This window comes from Zootoca vivipara, chromosome 16 (genome assembly GCF_965207765.1).
Source record: "Zootoca vivipara chromosome 16, rZooViv2.hap1.1, whole genome shotgun sequence".
In the NCBI taxonomy this organism is placed as follows: domain Eukaryota; kingdom Metazoa; phylum Chordata; class Lepidosauria; order Squamata; family Lacertidae; genus Zootoca; species Zootoca vivipara.
Genome location: NC_142599.1, coordinates 33,971,745 through 33,989,502, shown reverse-complemented (window position 1 = coordinate 33,989,502; position 17,758 = coordinate 33,971,745). Strand labels below are relative to the sequence as shown.

The 17,758-nt window shown below is 50.3% G+C and overlaps 1 protein-coding gene across 2 annotated transcripts in view; it reads right to left on the bottom strand.

The window, feature by feature from the left end:
• Window positions 1-4,733: 4,733 nt before the first annotated feature.
• KCNN3 (potassium calcium-activated channel subfamily N member 3) overlaps window positions 4,734-17,758 on the bottom strand; it is a 98,503-nt gene continuing 85,478 nt past the window's right edge. For both annotated transcript variants that reach the window (XM_060269989.2, XM_060269990.2), the window contains exon 8: window positions 4,734-17,512. In XM_060269989.2, coding sequence (XP_060125972.2) covers window positions 17,216-17,512 — 297 coding nt within the window. In that variant the 3' untranslated portion in view covers window positions 4,734-17,215. The remainder of the gene's footprint in view (window positions 17,513-17,758) is intronic.

Below are 17,758 nucleotides of genomic sequence, written 5' to 3'. Positions count from 1 at the left end.
AGATTGCTGCCTCTAAACATGGAAGCAGAGCTGAGCCATTATGGCTAGTAGCCATTGATCGCCCTTTGATGAAGAGAAGCCGACTCTTGGGGCCTCGGCTGTCCAATCACGGTTGCTGGCTCCCATCTGCTGATGCTGGTTGCCAGCCCGACAATGGCCCCCAAACCCATTTGTCTTTCATATGAAAAATGCCACAGCACTTTTCAGCCAAGCAAAGGCGGTTTGTGTATGTGTGCTGGGGAAAGAGGCCGGCTGCCTTTTTGCTTCCTTCTCTCTCCGCTCACCTCCAGAGACCAGTAATTGCTGCTGACATTTCAACCAAGAATAGATTCAACACCTGCTTGAGGGTTTCCCCCCTCTCCCTTTTCATTTTCAAAGCCCAGTATCCATCACTCATTCCTTTCAACAGCAATGGAGAAAGCAGAAAGGACTTGGCTGATCTGTGCCATCGGAAAGTGTTTTATAGAATCATAGAATTGTATGAGTCAGAAGGGGCCACAAGGGTCATCTAGTCCAACCCCCTGCAATGCAGGAATCTTTTGCTCAACGTGGGGCTCAAACCTTCCAACATTCAGCTTCATTGGATGTCCATGAGTTCTAGTGCTACAACAGAGGGAGAAAAAATTTTCTCTACCCTCTTCCTCCTTGCAATGCCTAATTCTATAAACTTATAACATACCACCCCCTTCTTGCCACCTTTTCTCTGAAGTCCTGACCGTTGAAACCTTCCCTCATAGGGCAGTCATTTCATCCCCTAGATCACTTTGGTTACCCTTTTGTGAATCTTTTACAGCTCTACAATATCCTTTCCAAGGCGAGGTGTAAGGGGGTGGGGGCAGGGAACAGGCCTGGAAGAGAAGACAACCAGCAGCAAGCAGATGCTTGTAGTAGCAAGCAGATAAAAACAAGAGCTTTGGTTACACGCAGCAACTATTTCAGTACCAGGGACAGCTCCCTAGGGGTGCAGATGTTGCTGCAGCCAAGGTTATACTGTACTTTGATCAGCTTCTTAGATCACCAATCAGGATCCAATGATGACCAGAGCTCTACCCTTCAAATAAAGCTGATTAAACGGGGAGGGGCTCTGACAGCTGTACACCTTGAGTTGCAGCTTTTGGGCCTTTGGTCAGCAAGAAGCCCTTGAGTGATGGGTGGAACGATTCTGTGTCCTTTCTTAAAATGCCTACTTCCTATTTATGCCTACTTCCTACCGTAACAGCTCTCTTCCACAAAGATTTATGGCAAGGGGTCATCTCTTACCATTCCTGTTTGGAACGGATGGGAGCTGGGGAGTCAATAGGTTTCCCCACTCTTGGTCTGTGGGGAACCCTCTTTCTACGTCTATTGAGAGAGGAGATGTCAAGGTGGGAGTTGGGCACAGGTCAGCAATAACTCACAAGGTGCCAGTGAAGTTAACTCTTTATTCAAAGAAACAGAACAGCTCAGGCCTAGCGATCACAGCAACTCTTCCCAGAAAGTCTTGCCCCAATGAGGCACTTGCGAGGACCGATGGTCCCTGCCTTCCAATAGCTCCCTAAGTCTCCTCCTCCCCCAGGTCCTTCCCTTGCAACCCGGGACTACTTCGCCTTGTCTGTCTTTGCTTTGCCCCCTTTATAATACCTCTGCAGGTTCTAGGAGATGGACAGAGGGGACGGGACTGGTCGTAGCAGGAGAGGGAGACTCCCTGGCTTCTTCAACAGCCTGCCTCCACTCTGCCTCTTGGCCCTTCTCCAGCCTCCACTTCTGCCTCCGATTCTGGACTGCTCTCTGCCACAGCCTCTTCCTGCTCACTATACCCTGTTGCCTGCTCCCTCTGACCACTTATCGTCGTCCCACCACCAACCCCCTGGCTCTGAGTCTTCTTCCCTTGGGGATTCCCCAGCTGGCTCATCCCATCACTTCGCTCCTCTGCACCCAGACAGTCCATGACAGGAGATGACTCTGACTAGAGAATATTACCAGAGGGGTCACAAGTACTTGTGGTGGTTGGGAAAGGCACTCTGCATATTCTCAAGAGGCGTGTAGTTTTATTAACATGCCCAAGTACTGAAGCCAAGCGACGAGGTTCTGCTCGGTGTACACCCAGTGCATGGGAGCAAAAATAGCCGCCCCCTTTCCACTGCAGTTGGCCCTGCTGTTAGACCTGGGCTGCGGAACCTGTGACTCTTGTCCAGACACTCTTGTCACAGCCAAAGTCCTACATCTGCAACGTTAGACAGCGTGAGATCATTGTCTCAAGCAGATGATTTTGGATAGCATGAATGGGCAGCAAATTGTCAATCCAAGGCTGCAATCCTAACATGCTAGCTGGGAATAGGCCCCACTGAATCCAACGGGACTTACATCTGAGGAGACATAATGTACTTTGCTCTGATGTGTGTGGTTGGGGCTGTGTGCGTGTGTTGGGGAGGGAGGGTCGGTTGATACTGTCAAAAGCGGATTAGTCTCTCCTCCTGACTTCCATTCCTGGTGCAGAGGTCCCCCCGAGGGCAAACCAGTGCGATGAATGAGCTTCCCATAATCCGACATCTCCATTCAGCCTTCCCAGGCGAATCGGCTCACCGCAGCGGTAATATTCCGGTTCTAAATTTATTACAGAGTCTTAAACATTCACGGCGTCTCCCTCCCTCGCTCTCCCTCCCTGCCTGCCTGCTGCCTGTTTTAATTTTAAATGCAGTTCTTCCCGAGCGGAGGCGTTCCTTTGGTTTTGGAGAGACAATGGGCACCCCCAAACTCTTGCTGTTTTTCAGGTGGGATTCAGTTGTGGGCCAGGAATATCGGGTCCTGTGCAACTGAAGTCGGCTGGGAGGTCTTGCACGTCCGTCACACCTGCTACCCCACCCCAAATGAAAACACTTCATGCCAACTATACCAATGTTATTAACTCGGATCAAACCAGGACTACAGCAAAGTAGGGAGATAGTTTGGCATCTCCGTCCAATATCTAGGCACCCTTGTTTCTGCAACACATCAGCAGTTGGACTGTTCATCAGCATTCCGTGACTCCCCCTCCATTGATTGACAGCTAAGGCAAACTTTCTGCAATGAGAGGGAATATACACTCAAAAGTGCGAGACTTGCCTCGATGCAACGTCGTCTAAGCTCCCCACAATCTCATCTGAACGGGTGCTGCTTAAGTAGCAAACATCATCTAATCTCCTTGCAAACAAATCAATAAAGCTGGTCATCCGGAAGGGAGGGGAGCAGGGAGATATTTGGTCTGGCTCATTTTGCTAGGGCTGCCTGGTCTACCTGCTTGCTATGTTCCCTTTCAGGGATGCCATTCATCTATCGAGGATGCTCTGGTCTTCCTGAGCAGGGGCTTGGACCAAGAGGGAATAAGTAACAGAGGGAGGGATCTTTCCCAGTCCAAAGGCCGCATCCTCGCAGACTCAGCCTTCCAGGGGCCAGCAGCAAAAAGCAGGCCAAGCAAGAGAGGCATCAGTTAAACCAGGCAAATGCCAGAGGTTTCAATAGCTCTCCCCCTGCTTCTCAACCCAGGCAATCAAGAGGCAGTATGGCACTTCAAGGACACATTTCAGCCAGGCGAAAGCTCTGGAGGGCCAGGTTGAGAGGCCTAAAGGGCCGTATCGGACTCCCAGACCTGAGGATCCCCAGCCCTTCAACCACTCCACAAAGTCTCAGCTTGTTAAGATTTAAGCAGCAGTGTCAGAACAAAGAGACTGGCGAATGTTTTACTCTGCAGTAGGTGTAGCTCGAGCCTCGAGGAGGCACAGGCAGTGGTTATTTCAGAGTCCCCGGGGGGACCATTACTCCTTTTTCTCCATCCCACACATGCCAACCATTATTTGCAGCATGGGAAATCTCTTTTTTTCATCTGCAGAACCAGGATTTGAGCACAGGATCTTGGGGGAGGTTTTTCGCAGAGCCAGTTCTTGGAGAGATTCAAGATTAAATGGGGGGGAGGGGAGAGAACCGGGGCTTCGTATGAAAATACTTTATGCTGAGTACACCAATGTTATTAAGCCAGGTGTTACAAGTGTGCAGGAGGTGGGGAGTCTGACATGTTTACCGAGTATCTAGGGACACTTCTTCATTTCCGCAACACTTCAGAAGTTGGAATGTGCGCCAACGTTCCGTGACTTCTCAGTGAACAAGCCAGCCGCTAAGGTAGGTTCATTTGAAATCAGCTGAAGGCACAGGTCTTGTGGCCAAGCTATGGCGGTTTAAATTTGCAATTAAATTTGATCCTTCCCTCATTTCTCAATGACACATCCAAAGGCAGCGTTGATGTTGCATGACATGGTTTAAAAAAAACAACTTTTTGAGCAACTGGAATGTTTGCAAACACTCTATAGCCCCCCCCCCTGACAACCACCAACACCTCTTTTCCAATCAGCTGAGAGGCAGAGCTCTCCCAGATCTGCAGCTTTCAAACACCCTCAGCCTCCCTTTTGACTTCCCTTGTGTCAGGCTTATCTGATTTTTTTCTCCAGGTAAAATTAGCAAGAAAAAGAAAAAGGGGGGTGGGTGGAGAGAGCTATTCAGCTGCTTTTCTGTGCAACGCTGCTGCATGCTCCTATAATTTGACATGTCTCCCCACCAGCTCAGCAAGACTGCGGAAAGATTATCTCAAAGCCGAGGCTTGAAATTGCAAATAGATAATGGATTGAGGGAATACTTAATAAAAATTAGAGGAGAGAATGGGCCCGAGTAATCTTCTGATCTGGGAAAGGAATGAAAGGACAGAGAACAGAAAGAGTGATAAAACACAAGGGTTTCAAAGCCTTTTATATCAGGACTGTCTAACACGTATATGCTGTTTCCGTGTCTCTCTATGTAGGTATCTACATAAATTATATACCCGCATAGGTGAAGACATAGAGAACGACCTCTTGAGATTCAAGTCCAAGGCACTTTTTTTTAGTTTTACTTTTTTGATTCTTTACAGTGAACAGGTTAAAGCCATTAGTTTGGATTCAGACATGATTGTTTCTGGGTACAGAGCTGATTATTATTTTTCGAGTGGTGGGGGGACGGGACACGGTTGTTGGAGATTGCCAATTGCTCCCCCCCACCTCCTCCTTTCCCCCTCCTGTGCCATCCCCTCTGGTTAAAGACAACAACCCCCCCCCCAAAAAAATTGTCTTCCTCAACTCGGGCACAATAAAGCATGGCTGCTTAAGGTTGCCAACTTTTCCTGCTTGTGCCAGCTCCTCCACCACAAAGCAGCAGCACGGCCTGCAAGCACACTGTGTGTGTGTGTGTGTGTGTGGAAATAGCCACACCTGCCGTTTACTCTTAAAAGGCACAGGAGCAGGCTGGTGATTGGGTCAGCTGGCAACCTTACTAACAAGCCCAGAGGCGGGGGGGGCAGGGGGGACATACTCATGATGCTAATAGTTTCTATTCCTTGATCTCCTTCAAGCTAGCTCCCGAGGTCTGCAACTGACGGTCTGCAAGCCCCATCCAGCCACTAAAATCCAGCCCTTGGCCTCCTGCATCAGTCTTCTGAGACTTGAAATGGGTGAAAGGCATCACAAGTAGGGCTGGGCGATATATCAACATAAGGTCCAAAACCACTTTGAAGTGCATATTGTGATATCAATTTCCTAGTTTTTGACCTGGCAACAGATTGTGAATCATGATGCATGTTAGGGCTGGGTGATATACTGCCCCAAACGGGCTTCATGATATTGGTTTTATCGTTTTTGACCTGGCAATATAATGCAAATCGTAGGTGGGTGCTATGCAAAAATCACAATGTGGGGGGAAACCGTGAAGCCAGCCAACGCCTCTACCTAGCTCCATCCTTATTTCAGGCCTCATGGTATATCGCGATGTTTAGCTGGTGATACATCATGAAGTTGGAAACTAGGTATCGCCTGGCCCTAATCACTAGTGCAGGGAGGGTGGGGGAGCCTGTGTTCCCCCAGATGCTCTTAGACTGCAACTCCCATCACTCCTGAACATTGATCATAATGGCTGGGGCTGATGGGAGTTGGGAGTCCCATGTCTCGAGGGCCACAAGTTCCCTCATCCCTGCACTAGACTCTGTTGCCGCTTTGCCGACCTATTTTGTCCCTCTCGAGCTTCTGTAGAGGCCCTTCCAGGAACTGCTCGGAAGGTTGTACGCAGGTGACCAAGCTGAATGAGGCACACTGCATGGTTGTCGCAGTGCCAGTGTCTAAGAGACATCAACACTAGGGTTGCCAGCTTCTCAAGCGGCCACCTGATTTTCTGCCTTTAACAGCAGCATTCCCCGGAGATGTTCAAAGGTGACAACGGCAAGTGGAGCACCTCTTCAAGGCAGAGCAGCTGGACAAGGCAGGGAAGTCAGGTGGGATCTCCATGCAAGACGTACTCACTCGCACCCCCAGCGCTGCCAGTCAGAGAAAGCAGAACTGAGCTAGATTGACAAGTAGCCTGACCTGGTATAACAAAGGCAGCTTCCTGTGTTCTGAAGGCAGGACAGTTGCTCATTGAGTAGACCAGCTGCTCTGCAAGCAGAAGGGGGAAACTATGGCCCTCAAGATGTTGTCGCCTATTAACCCAGACCGCAGGCCATGCTGTGGGGTGATGAGAGCTATAGTGTGGTGTAGTGGTTAAGAGCGGTGGACTCGTAATCTGGGGAACCGGGTTCACTTCCTCACTCCTCCACATACAGCTGCTGGGTGACCTTGGGCTAGTCACACTTCTCTGAAGTCTCTCAGCCTCACTCGCCTCACAGAGTGTTTGTTGTGGGGGAGGAAGGGAAAGGAGAATGTTAGCCGCTTTGAGACTCCTTCGGGTAGTGATAAAGCAGGATATCAAATCCAAACTCTTCTACAAGTCCAAGAACACACATTCTCCCAGAAGCATGGTTGGGGGCGACATGAGACACAGCCTTTTCTGTGGCTGCTCCCATATTGCGGAATCCCCTCCGGAGAGGTCAGACCGGCTCCTTCTGTGCTTTCCTTCCACAGGCAGGCTAAGACCTGCCTATTCAGACAGGACTTTGAAAACTAAGCTGCAGACGAGGCTAGTTACTGGGCTGCTGTCAGGGCAGACTGTATTTTAATTGCTGCTTCTCAGTGTATTTTAACTAGTTTGCGCTTCATGTTTTTGTATGTTGGAAGCCACCTTGAATCCCAACTTGGGAGAAAGGTGGGATATAAACATGTTCGCAGAATTACAGAGTTGGGAGAGACCACAAGCCTCATCTAGTCCAACCCCCTGCAGTGCAGGAATCTTTTGCCCAACATGGGACTCGAACACATGACTCTGAGATTAAGAGTCTCGTGCTCTACTGACTGAGCCTGGGCGTGGGTGTGTGGACACATGCACAGTCTACATTTGAAGCACTAGGGTGCCAAATCTTGACCCTCATGGCTTCCCCCAAAGAATTCTGGAAGCTGTGGTTTGTTATGATCGCTGAGAGCTGTTAGGAGACCCCTATTCCCCTCAAAGAGCTACAATTCCCAGAGTTCTCTTTGAAGAGGGTTTGTTAAAGCACTCTGGGAACTGCAGTCCCGGAGGGAGGAAAGGGGGGGGTCTCTTAACAACTCTCAGTACCCTTAACAAGCAAGAGCTCCCAGAATCCTTTGGGGGAAGCCATGACTGGTTGAAGTTGTATCACAATGCTTTAACTGTATGGTGCGGAGAGAGAGAGAGAGAAGGAAAGAAGGAAAGGAGAGAGAGAGAGAGAGAAAGCGAGAGAAGCAGAGAGAAAGTGTGTGTACATAAGGGAAGGAGGGCAAGAGTGGAGAGTGGGTGGCTGGGCAAGAGGGTTTTAAAAACATTTGATGGCAATGAAATCTGAGTCAAGTCACACTTCAGAAAACAAGAGCCAGCTTGGTACAGGTCCAACGCGGGGAAGAAGGCCAAACTGGCAATTAGCCACGGAAGGTTTTAAACCCACAATACAGCAAAGTGGGCGTCCAGCTGTGCCTGGCCTTTCCCAACAGCCATCCCATATTTAATGAAAAACAAAGCGCTGGCAGAGTTCAGGGTGGCAGCGGAAGCCCTCCCCAGCCCTCGCTAAAAGGTGGAGGCTGGGAGAGAAAAGACCATGTGGCAGCTAATGAGGTTCCTATTCAGTTCGCGAGGCAGGGGGGTAGCTATAATCTGCTTTTGTGCCCACTCCCTGCTTCTAAAAGACCTTCAGGGGAGTGAATGGTTTGGGCAAAGCACAAGCCATCGGAAAGAACCCCTTCTTCCTGCCTGCCCTTTCTGGTTTCACTGTTGCAATGAAATCCTCCTTATGCTATAGGGACGCAGAGCAAGCGTGTTTGGAAGGTGTGGGGAGAAAGCAAGGAAACGGAAAGGTAGGGGTTCCATTTAAGCATCACACCTAACAGCCAGCATTTGTGTATGCCCTCGCTCCCCCTCAAATGTCAGTGCATCATTGCCATTTTCATGGGAGTGGGGTGGTCAAGAGGCATGAATGTGCCTCTGAATGCCAGCCGCTGGGAATCGCAAGTGGGGGAAGAGTTGCTCTTGCGCCCAGGCCCTGCCTTCAAGCTCCCCCAAAGCAGCATCTTGCTCAGCCCTTGTGAGGATGCAAGGCTGGATGGATCCTTGGCCCGATCGATCTGCGAGGCTCTTCTTAAGAGTCTTAGGAAGCCCAGGGGTCAATTCTGCAGCTCTGCAAATAAAATGCTTGTTCGCTTTGCCAGAATCAGAGTCCTGTCCATTTTTGCTTTGATGACTCCAAAACTCTACTGGGAGAGAAAACAATCGCCTCTGCCCGCATTCTCCACCAAACCTGAAGGCTACTGATTTGCAGAACTAGTTTCCAGGTTGTTGGTGGAGAATGTTTTGTTTTGTGGGGCTTAGGGACATAAACACAGGAAGATGACTTATGGTGAGTCAGACCACCGGTCGATTCAGCTCAGTTTTATCTCTGCTGACTGGCAGCGGCTTCCTATGATTTCAGACATGGGGGTTTCTCCCAGCCCTATCCGGAGAGGCCATCGGGGACTAAACCTGGGAGCTCTCGCATGCAATGCAGATGCTCTCCCACTGAGCTACAGACCTTTCAAGCCTTACCTTCAGGTGCAGAGAATTTCCAGCAGAGATCTCTCTAATCCCACTTTCAGGCTTCCTCTCCTTGGGTGGTGGGACGGCGACAGAAGACTTCAAACCAGCCTGGAACCAGTTGAAAACCTTCCGCCGTGTCTCGAGGCACCACGCCACGTCCCCTTTGTCTGCCAAGCGACCCGTAACCCCAGAAACAATCACACGGGAGCAAGCAAGGGCAGGCAGGACCACCCTCGCCAAACTGCCCGTCTATAAACTAGCTCGTCAGATACAAAAGGAGTACTTGAAAGTTACAATATTATCCTTTATAATATAGCAATATATTTCATAGGTAAAATAAAACTATGGTTATGCTTTCCCCTAATAATCTTTTTTTTAATAAAAAAAGAAAAAAAGAAAAAAGCGAGCTTTTAAGTGCAGCTTCCACATCGAAGCTCTATTGTCTCGAGAAACGCATCAAGCGCCAGGCTAGGTCAGATGCAGCTGTTTTGGAAAGGTGTGCAGTTGCTCCGGCTATTTGGCTCCTTTCTGATGGGGGGGGGCAGGTAGACATTTGTGGGTCAGACCATAGTGGCTTTGCTGGGGTGGCAATTAGGACCGTTGTTGCCAACACCTTCTCGGTGGTACCAGCGTCCCCTATTCCTCCGCCTCCGCCGGCATTTCTAGATAATGGGCGATTATTAGCACCCCACTCTTAGCAGAGAGAAGTTGTGGGAAGGTGGCTGGAACCTGAGCCCACAATGGCGAAGTCCAGAGAATGAGCATAGATAGGGAAGAGCCTGCTGCCCTGGACCAGTGGCGCATCTTGGGCAGGCATCCCGTCCTCCCAGTAGCCAACCAGAAGCTTGTGGGAAACCGGCAAGCAGGATCCGAGCACAAGAGGAGTCTCCCCTCCTGAGGTTTCCAGCGGCTGGTCTTCAGAAGCATAGCAGCCTTCAAAGCCATGCCTGGCTAGAAGCCATTGGTAGCCCTCTCTCCTATGAATTTGCCTAATCCTCTTTCAAAACCATTTAGGTGAGGGGCCAACGCTGCCTCCTGGGGAGCAAGGAAGGGGTCGTGGGGCAGAAAGGAAACAGCAGAATGGAGTTTGGGCACATCCACACCCTAATTCAAAAGCAGTATGCCCATTTCAGGAGTCACGGCTTCCCCCAAAGAATCCTGCAGTTTAAGGATGCTGAGATTTGTTGGCAGACCGTGCTATTCCCCCCACGGAGCAACAATTCACAGAGTGGTTTGACAATCAATCCCTCTTCCCGGGAGACTCTGGAAATTGTAGCCCTGAGAGAGGAACAGTGGTGTTTCCTAACAACTGCCGTTGCATTTAACAAGCCACAGCTCCCAAAATTCTTTGGGGTGGGGGTGGGGAGTCGTAGCTGTTGAAGAGGTACCATAGTGCTTTCAACGGTGCAGATATGACATTTATCTTGTGCCTGGCATCTCATTGTTTTGCCAAATGGTTAGCTGAAGGGGACGTCTCTCTTGTCCCATTTTCCCACCCCACCCAAAACCAGGTTTGTATACCTGGGTGTGTCGCCTCAGTGGCAGAGATGGCTTGTTTACTTTTTTTTTAAGGTCCCCGGGGGTGGGAGCTGCTGCAAGGTGTCTTGGTGTCAGGAATACACTCCAGAGCTGATGGACACATTCAGTAAGTAAAAACAAAGCACCTGATACGGCTCTGCTGAGACTGTACCACTCTGGAATGTCAGGATGCGCCACCGAACTGAATGCTTCAGCACTTTCTCCTCATGCCATAAATGACCAGAACACTAGAACCTAGGAAGCGATCTTGTACTGAGTCAGATGAGCTCAGGCTTGTCCACACTGACTGGCAGCAGTTCTCCCGGGTTGGCAGATGTCTCCAGGTGTCTATCCTCTGCCCTACACCTGGAGATGGTGGGGATTGAACCTGGGATAATTGGCATGCAAAGCAGGGGTTGGGCTCTTCCACGGAGCCATGGCACTCCCTCCCTAAGGTAAGCTGCAATCTCTCTCTCTCGTGAAGATGGTGACTTTCTGAAAAAGGGGTTCTAACTGAAGGGGGGGCCCTCAATCCTGCAATCTTCTCCCCTTGCCCAAAGTGGTGTAAGAAAAACCCCAGACCTCAGAATTTCACATGCTCTTTCTAAACCAAGCCCCTCAAAACTGGTAAGGAATTAGGGTTGCCAGACTCAATAGTGGACAGGACTTCTGTGCCTTTAATTGCCCTGCTCTCTTTTGAGTCTGGAAACCTTAAAGAGAAACCAGCAGACCCTTTGCTTGGAAATTAAACAAGGGTCTGCTGGTTTCTCTTTAAGGTTTCCAGACTCAAAAGAGAGCAGGGCAATTAAAGGCACAGAAATCCTGTCCTCTGTTGAGTCTGGCAACCCTATAAGGAATTGCAAGATTGGCACCTCCAGCTGTACAGTGTGTCTCGGGCTCATTTCTGTTTAGTAAAAAAAAAGGGGGGGGTGCTCTCTGGTGAGTGAAGTAGTTACTAGGATGGGTGTTAAATCTGAGCCTGCAGTCTGTAATCATTGCCTCCCAAAAAGAACCTTCAATTTGTAGTTAATTGCCTATCAGCTGCCTTGGAACAGGCTGCTCAATGAAATTCATTTAAACGTTCATTGCAGCCCGTATCTTCTTTCTAGCTTCCGGTCCCAGTGCAGTTATGACGGGCTCTTCTCATTTCCGGTGAAACACAGGTGCTTTGAGCGATGGCGGGCGATGCCACAAAAAAAAGGGGGGGGCCTGACCCAGAGAGACGAGGAGGGGCAGACGGGGGGCTGAGATCCTGCCAGCCAAACAGATAGGGTGTGATGCTCCCATCTCTGGATCCCTGTCAGAAGGGATGGGGTAAGAAGAATGAGGTGGCTTTGGGAACAGGGGTTTGCCTGGTCGCCAGGGTGAGCAAAGAGGCCCTCCAGCCGAGCAGACAGCAATTTTCTCTCTCTAGAATGGACCCCCCAAAAACCTGTTCTTGTCCCCAAGAGACTGATATAGCCAGAAATGATCAACGGGGGGGGGAGGGGAAGAGGCTAGTAACTTTTCCAGACTAGCAGCCATTGGGGATCTGAAATGGCTCAAGGGAGTGATCAATTAACCCTTTCCTCCTGTGCTATTCTCCCATGATTGAAACCAGCTGCTAGGAGTCCTGCAATGTGGAACTGAGTCTGCATTCTGAGTAACTTGAGGTAGAGACAGGCTTGCCTTGAGAAATGGAGAGTAGAGCTGTCCTGGGTGCTGAAATGGAATGAGGCTCTTTCCATGCCAACTGTGTGGGCTGCCGCTGCTTCTCTTCTTGGAATTTCCCCATAAGCCCCTTGCCCACCGTGCTACCCCCTACCAGGGTGGCTAAGAGGAATTGGGAGGGGTGGGTGTGCCTGCTTCGAACTGCACCTCTGCCCTCTGCGTGGAGTCTTTGAGGAGCCGACCTTCTCTCCCTGAGCCTCCGTCTTCACATCTGCCACATGGGAGGCCAGAAGACTCTTGCCTGTCTCACAGGGCTGCCAAATGAGGATTTACAGCAAAAAGAAGCATGCAGATGAGTGGAAGTGTTGGGCATAAAGAGACAGGAAGCTGCTTCATACAGAGTCAGACTGCTTCCCCAACTAGCTCAGGTATGTAGACACTGGCTGGCAGCAGCGGCTGTCCTGGGTTTCAGGCAAGGGAAATTCCCTCCCTACCTGGAGACGAAGATTGAAGATTGAGGGCACAAGGAGAAGGGGACGACAGAGGACGAGATGGTTGGACAGTGTTCTCAAAGCTACGAACATGAGTCTGACTAAACTGCGGGAGGCAGTGGAAGACAGGAGTGCCTGGTGTGCTCTGGTCCATGGGGGTCACAAAGAGTCGGACACGACTAAACGACTAAACAACAACCTGGAGACGCCAGGGGTTGAATCTGGTGCCTTCTGCTTGCAAAACAGATGCTTTAACAATGAGGGGCGGCCCTTCCCTTCAAAATAAAGATTCTAGTCCTCATAGATGCTAGAGATGGACGCAGCTTCAAGCCAGTCTCCGTCTTCCTTTCCTCGTGGTGGAAGTGCCCTAACTCGCTTTTATGTAGCTAAAGGAATGCAGGGAAGGGCTGCCTTATACAGAGCCAGGCCAATGGCCCATCTAACTCATTGACTGGCAGCTGCTCTCCAGGCGGGGGACATTAACATCTCCAACTGGAAATGCCAGGAACGGAACCTGGGACCTTTTGCATGCAAAGCAGATGCTCTACTGCTGAGCCACAGCTCCATTCCCAACAGGGGAAGCTGCCTTATATTGAGTCGCACCATTCGGCCCACCTAGCTAAGTGTACCCCGGCTGGCAGGCAAAATGTCCTCGTTCTGATCGCTTCAGACAAATCCCAGCTTTTCTGGGAGCCCCGGGGACTCACCAAGAAGACTCAGAGTGGCTCGCACCATATATAACCCTCCTCCAAATATTTCCTGGTGAAACAGGGCCTCTCAAAAGCCCCAAACTGGCATGGGGGGGAGATTCCAGTGGGCGTTTTAAGGATCCTGCCCCTGAAGCTCTGCTCCGTTTCCTAAGCAACTTCAATTGCAAGGAATACGGGCCACCTACCATCCTCGCTAAGTGGCAGGTTCCCTCCCTCCCTCTTCCCCGTTTAATGCTTTTTGTGATGTTCGGAAAAGCCACACACAGCTGCTGAAGGGGAGTTTTGACAAAAGACCATGCATCTCCCCCCCACTCCCCGAAATAAAACCCCACATGCCGAAAAATTGCTGAAAGCACTTAGATCTACCTGGGGTGTTCTCTCCCTCCCTTTCTTTGCTCGCAATTAACTGGAGCCGCAGGGCGGCGCGTAATTAATATCGCTGAGCAATTACACGCTTGCTTTGCCTGTTCAAAGGGAACATGAAGAGTCACCTGCTCGGCTCTCGCTGGAACGAGCCAGCAGCCTCCTCGTGGGGCTGAGAAGCCGAGCCAAGGCCTCCCCACCCTACCCCAAACAGCCTGAATGCGGAGCTGTGCTAGAGGGAGGCATTTGCCTGACAAAAAAACAGGTGGTAGTGGAGGGGTGATGGCAACCATCGCCTTGACAAAAGGGAAGGGAGGGTTCAGAGCAGAGGGCTGTGGCTGTTTTGCTCCATGCTCCCAGAGGGAGCGAGGGAGGGTGTGAAAAGCAGGCGAGGTAAAGAGTGGGTCTGGCCCCCTTCGGGAGGAATGGACAAACCCCTTTTGACCAGCAGCAGGAGACATCAGACTGGGAGGGATAGCTAATGCTGCAGAAGACAGGGTTGCAAGATGGCCTTGACAGATTGGAGAACTGGGCTCAAGCAAAAAAATGGATTTCAACAGGGACAAATGTTAAGATTCTGCACTTAGGCAGGAAGAACCAGCTGCATAAACATAAAATGGGGGTTCCCTGCCAGTAGCATATGTGAAAAGGGTCTAGGAGTCTTGGTACACTACAAGCTGAATATGAGTCAACAGCATGATGCAGCAGCAAAAAAAGCTAATGTTATTCTAGGCTACATCAACAGAAGTACAGTGCCCCGATCAAGGGAAGTAATAGTACCACTGTTTTCTGCCTTGGTCAGACCACACCTGGAATCCTGTGTCCAGTTCTGGCACCACAGTTTAGGAAGATTGAGAAGCCAGAAGGTTTGCAGAGGAGAGTGGCCAAGATGACCAAGGGCCTGGAAACCAAGCCTTATAAGAAACGGTTAAGGGAGTTGGGTATGCTTAGCTTGGAAAAGAGAAGACTTAGGGGAGATATGACAGCCTTCTTCAAATATCTCAAGGTTGCCACATGGAAGAGGGAACAAGCTAGTTTTCTCCTGCTCCGGAGGGTAGGACTCGAACCAATGGCTTCAAATTACAAGAAGGGAGATTCTGGCTAAACATTAGGAAGAGCTTCCCGACGGGAAGAGCCGTTCTACACAGAAGGTGGTGGATTCCCCTTTCTTGGAGGTTTTTAAACAGAGGTTGGGCAGGCATCTGTCAGAGATTCTTTGGCTGCGATTCCTGAATTACAGGGGGCTGGAATAGATGACCCTTGGGGTGCCTTCTAACTCTGCACTATGACTCTAAGCACGAGGCAGCTGGGCTAAGCATTAAGGCTTCATACACAGCAAAGCTGGGTCGAGGCCATTGCCACCCCCATGTGGGCAGTGGGTCATTTCTCTAGATTGTTCTCAAGGCCACATAGTTACTCGGGGAAGGAGGGGGATAATCTAATAGTCTGCCCTGAAAATGTGTGCGCCCTTGGGGCTACATTCTCGTCTCCAGCCTTCAGGTCGTCTCCAGATCTGAGCCAGTGGTGCACGGAGGAATTTTAATATCCAGAAATGAATTATTTGGGAGGCCTTACATTTCGCACACTGCAAAATGGTATCCTGCCATTTCTCCAAGGGAGATCAAGGGGGCATGCCCACTTCTCTGCCCCTCTCTACTTTATCCTCACAACACCCCTGCGAGGTAGGGTTAGGCTGGGATACGCTAACCGCAAATGCGAATGGTGGCATTTTACGCATTTCCGAATGGGCTGTAGCTGAATCGGAAGAGCTCATCCTGGGCTCAATGAATCAATGGTAGGATTCAGACATGACTTACCGGTAGGCAGCGGTGGCAGGGAACCTGTTCAATCCCTGGTGTCTCCAACAGAGCCTGGAAATTCCCCCTTGACTGAAACTCTGAACAGCCGCTGCCAGTCAGTGTAGACAACACACAGTTAGATGGACCAAGGGTCTGACTCTGCATTAGGCAGCTTCCTAATGATTCCTAGTAATTTTTCTTTTTAAATAAGCTGTGTACTCCACACCTCTGTACCGGTGTGGAAAAATCCCAGGGCTTGTACACCCTTCAAATGCAAGCCAGTGGCATTTCAAACCAGGCTTGGAACTGATTTGATTGCCAGTGGCAATTCAGTTCAACCACTTTGACTGCAGTTTCATTAACCAGTGTGCAGCCTAATTGTCTATGTGGCAATTCAAAGCGGGAGCAAACCTATTTAAGTGCCAATAGCGAATTACATTTAAACCGGGTTCAAACCAGTTCAATCGCCAATGGCTGTCGGCCGCGGAGCCTTTGAAAGTGCAGAACTACCCACCCCCATAAAAAAAGAAACAAACCTACAATTCCCAGGATGCTTTGCGGGGAGGGAAGCCCTACTAATAATAAAGGTTGATGAATCTGGGAAGCCCAGATGAGAGGTTTGTAGTGTGGATAGGCCCTTGGAAACTGCAGCAGCAACGCAGTTCAGGCTGGTAACCGCAACGTTTAAAGAAGGGTTGTGGCGATGTGGCCCACAGGGATGTGGTTTTTCAAAGCACCACTGGCGAGCCAAACGGGCTCGGGGTGATTCTCTCAGGAGGACGATGGAGAACACAACTTCTCTTTTGCTTTGCGTTTCTTGGAGTGCTCGGAATCTGAGCAAACCCAATTCCTCGGTGGCAATCTCCTTGGCCCATGGAGAGGGGAGGGCAAACGCCAGATCATCTGGATGCGTCGAAATCGCTGCTTCGTCTCCGCAAGGACACACCAAGAACAGCTTTAGTGGTGGAAAACTTCTGATCTCTCCAAGTCAAGGGAACTCTTCTTAGGCCTCAGCCTAAGACACCTGTCATTTTCCCTTTTGCTTTTAAAAAAAACAAAAACAAAAAGGACCCAACGCGGAAGAGGCCACGAAGGGTACCTTTACGGTGGTCTCTTTGGCAAAACCAATTCTGAGGGAGCTGGGATGATACCTCGAGACCTTTGCTGAGATTCAGCAGAGGGGCCAATTCGCCACCTCCCCGGTCGCCTTTTGACTTTCTTCGGCAAGACACTTAATGCGCAGAGGGGAAGAAGGAATAATAATGGTTTAAAAAAATAAAAATAACCAGGGAAGAGAGAAGGAGATGAACAACCCCATTGCCAGTGGCTTGGGGTCCAACACAGTGGAATGGTCCCCCTACCTTGCGCCGTTGCATCGATGCCCTTGGAGTTGGCTTGTTTTTCGATTTTTGAAGACCTGAGATTGAACGTGGATTCCTACGGTCCACCGAACGCCACTGCGAGGGGCTCTGCCGAAAACGCCCATTTCACCCCACCCCAACCCACCCCGACAACAGGGGGCGCTACCACCGAGCTGAGCCCGCATTGTTTCCAGGCGACCCCACAAGGCGGCGGCTGGGGCCCTCTGCTCTCCACCCCCCCATCCAGGGCCAGGATTGACACCCCCACATGGATAACAAAGACCCATGTGTGTGTGTGGTGTTGTCATTGTCGTTGTCGTTTCCCTCACGTCCGACGGGGCTCAGCAACTACTGGAGCTGGTATAAGGGGTGGGGAAAGAGGTTGAGCTGACCCCCAAGGGGCTGTCCGAGAGCGGCGTCTGGGGGGCGCCCATGCCCTTGCTCACCCCCCGGGCCTCGAGGATGGTGGCCAGGAGCTGCTGCTGCTGCTGGCACAGAGCGTCCGTGATGAGCAAGGGCAAGGAGTGGAAGTTGCTGTTCAGCTGTTCCAGTTTGGACTCCAGCCCGCCAATCTGCTTCTCCAGGTCTTCGCTCCGGTCGTTCAGTTCCGTGATGAGGTCGTACATGACGTTCTGCATCTGTGGGTTGTTTTTTTTTAAAAAAAAAAAAAATTAAGAAGAGGCAAATTACCCTGTTTCCCCGAAAATAAGACATACCCATAAAATAAGCCGTAGCAGGATTTCTAAGCATTTGCGCAATATAAGCCATACCCCAAAACTAAGACATGGTGATAGGCGCAGTTCTGGAGGGCGCTAAGGAACAGGCAAGGCTGGACGCGTAATTAATAATAATAATAATAATAATAATAATAATTTATCATTTAT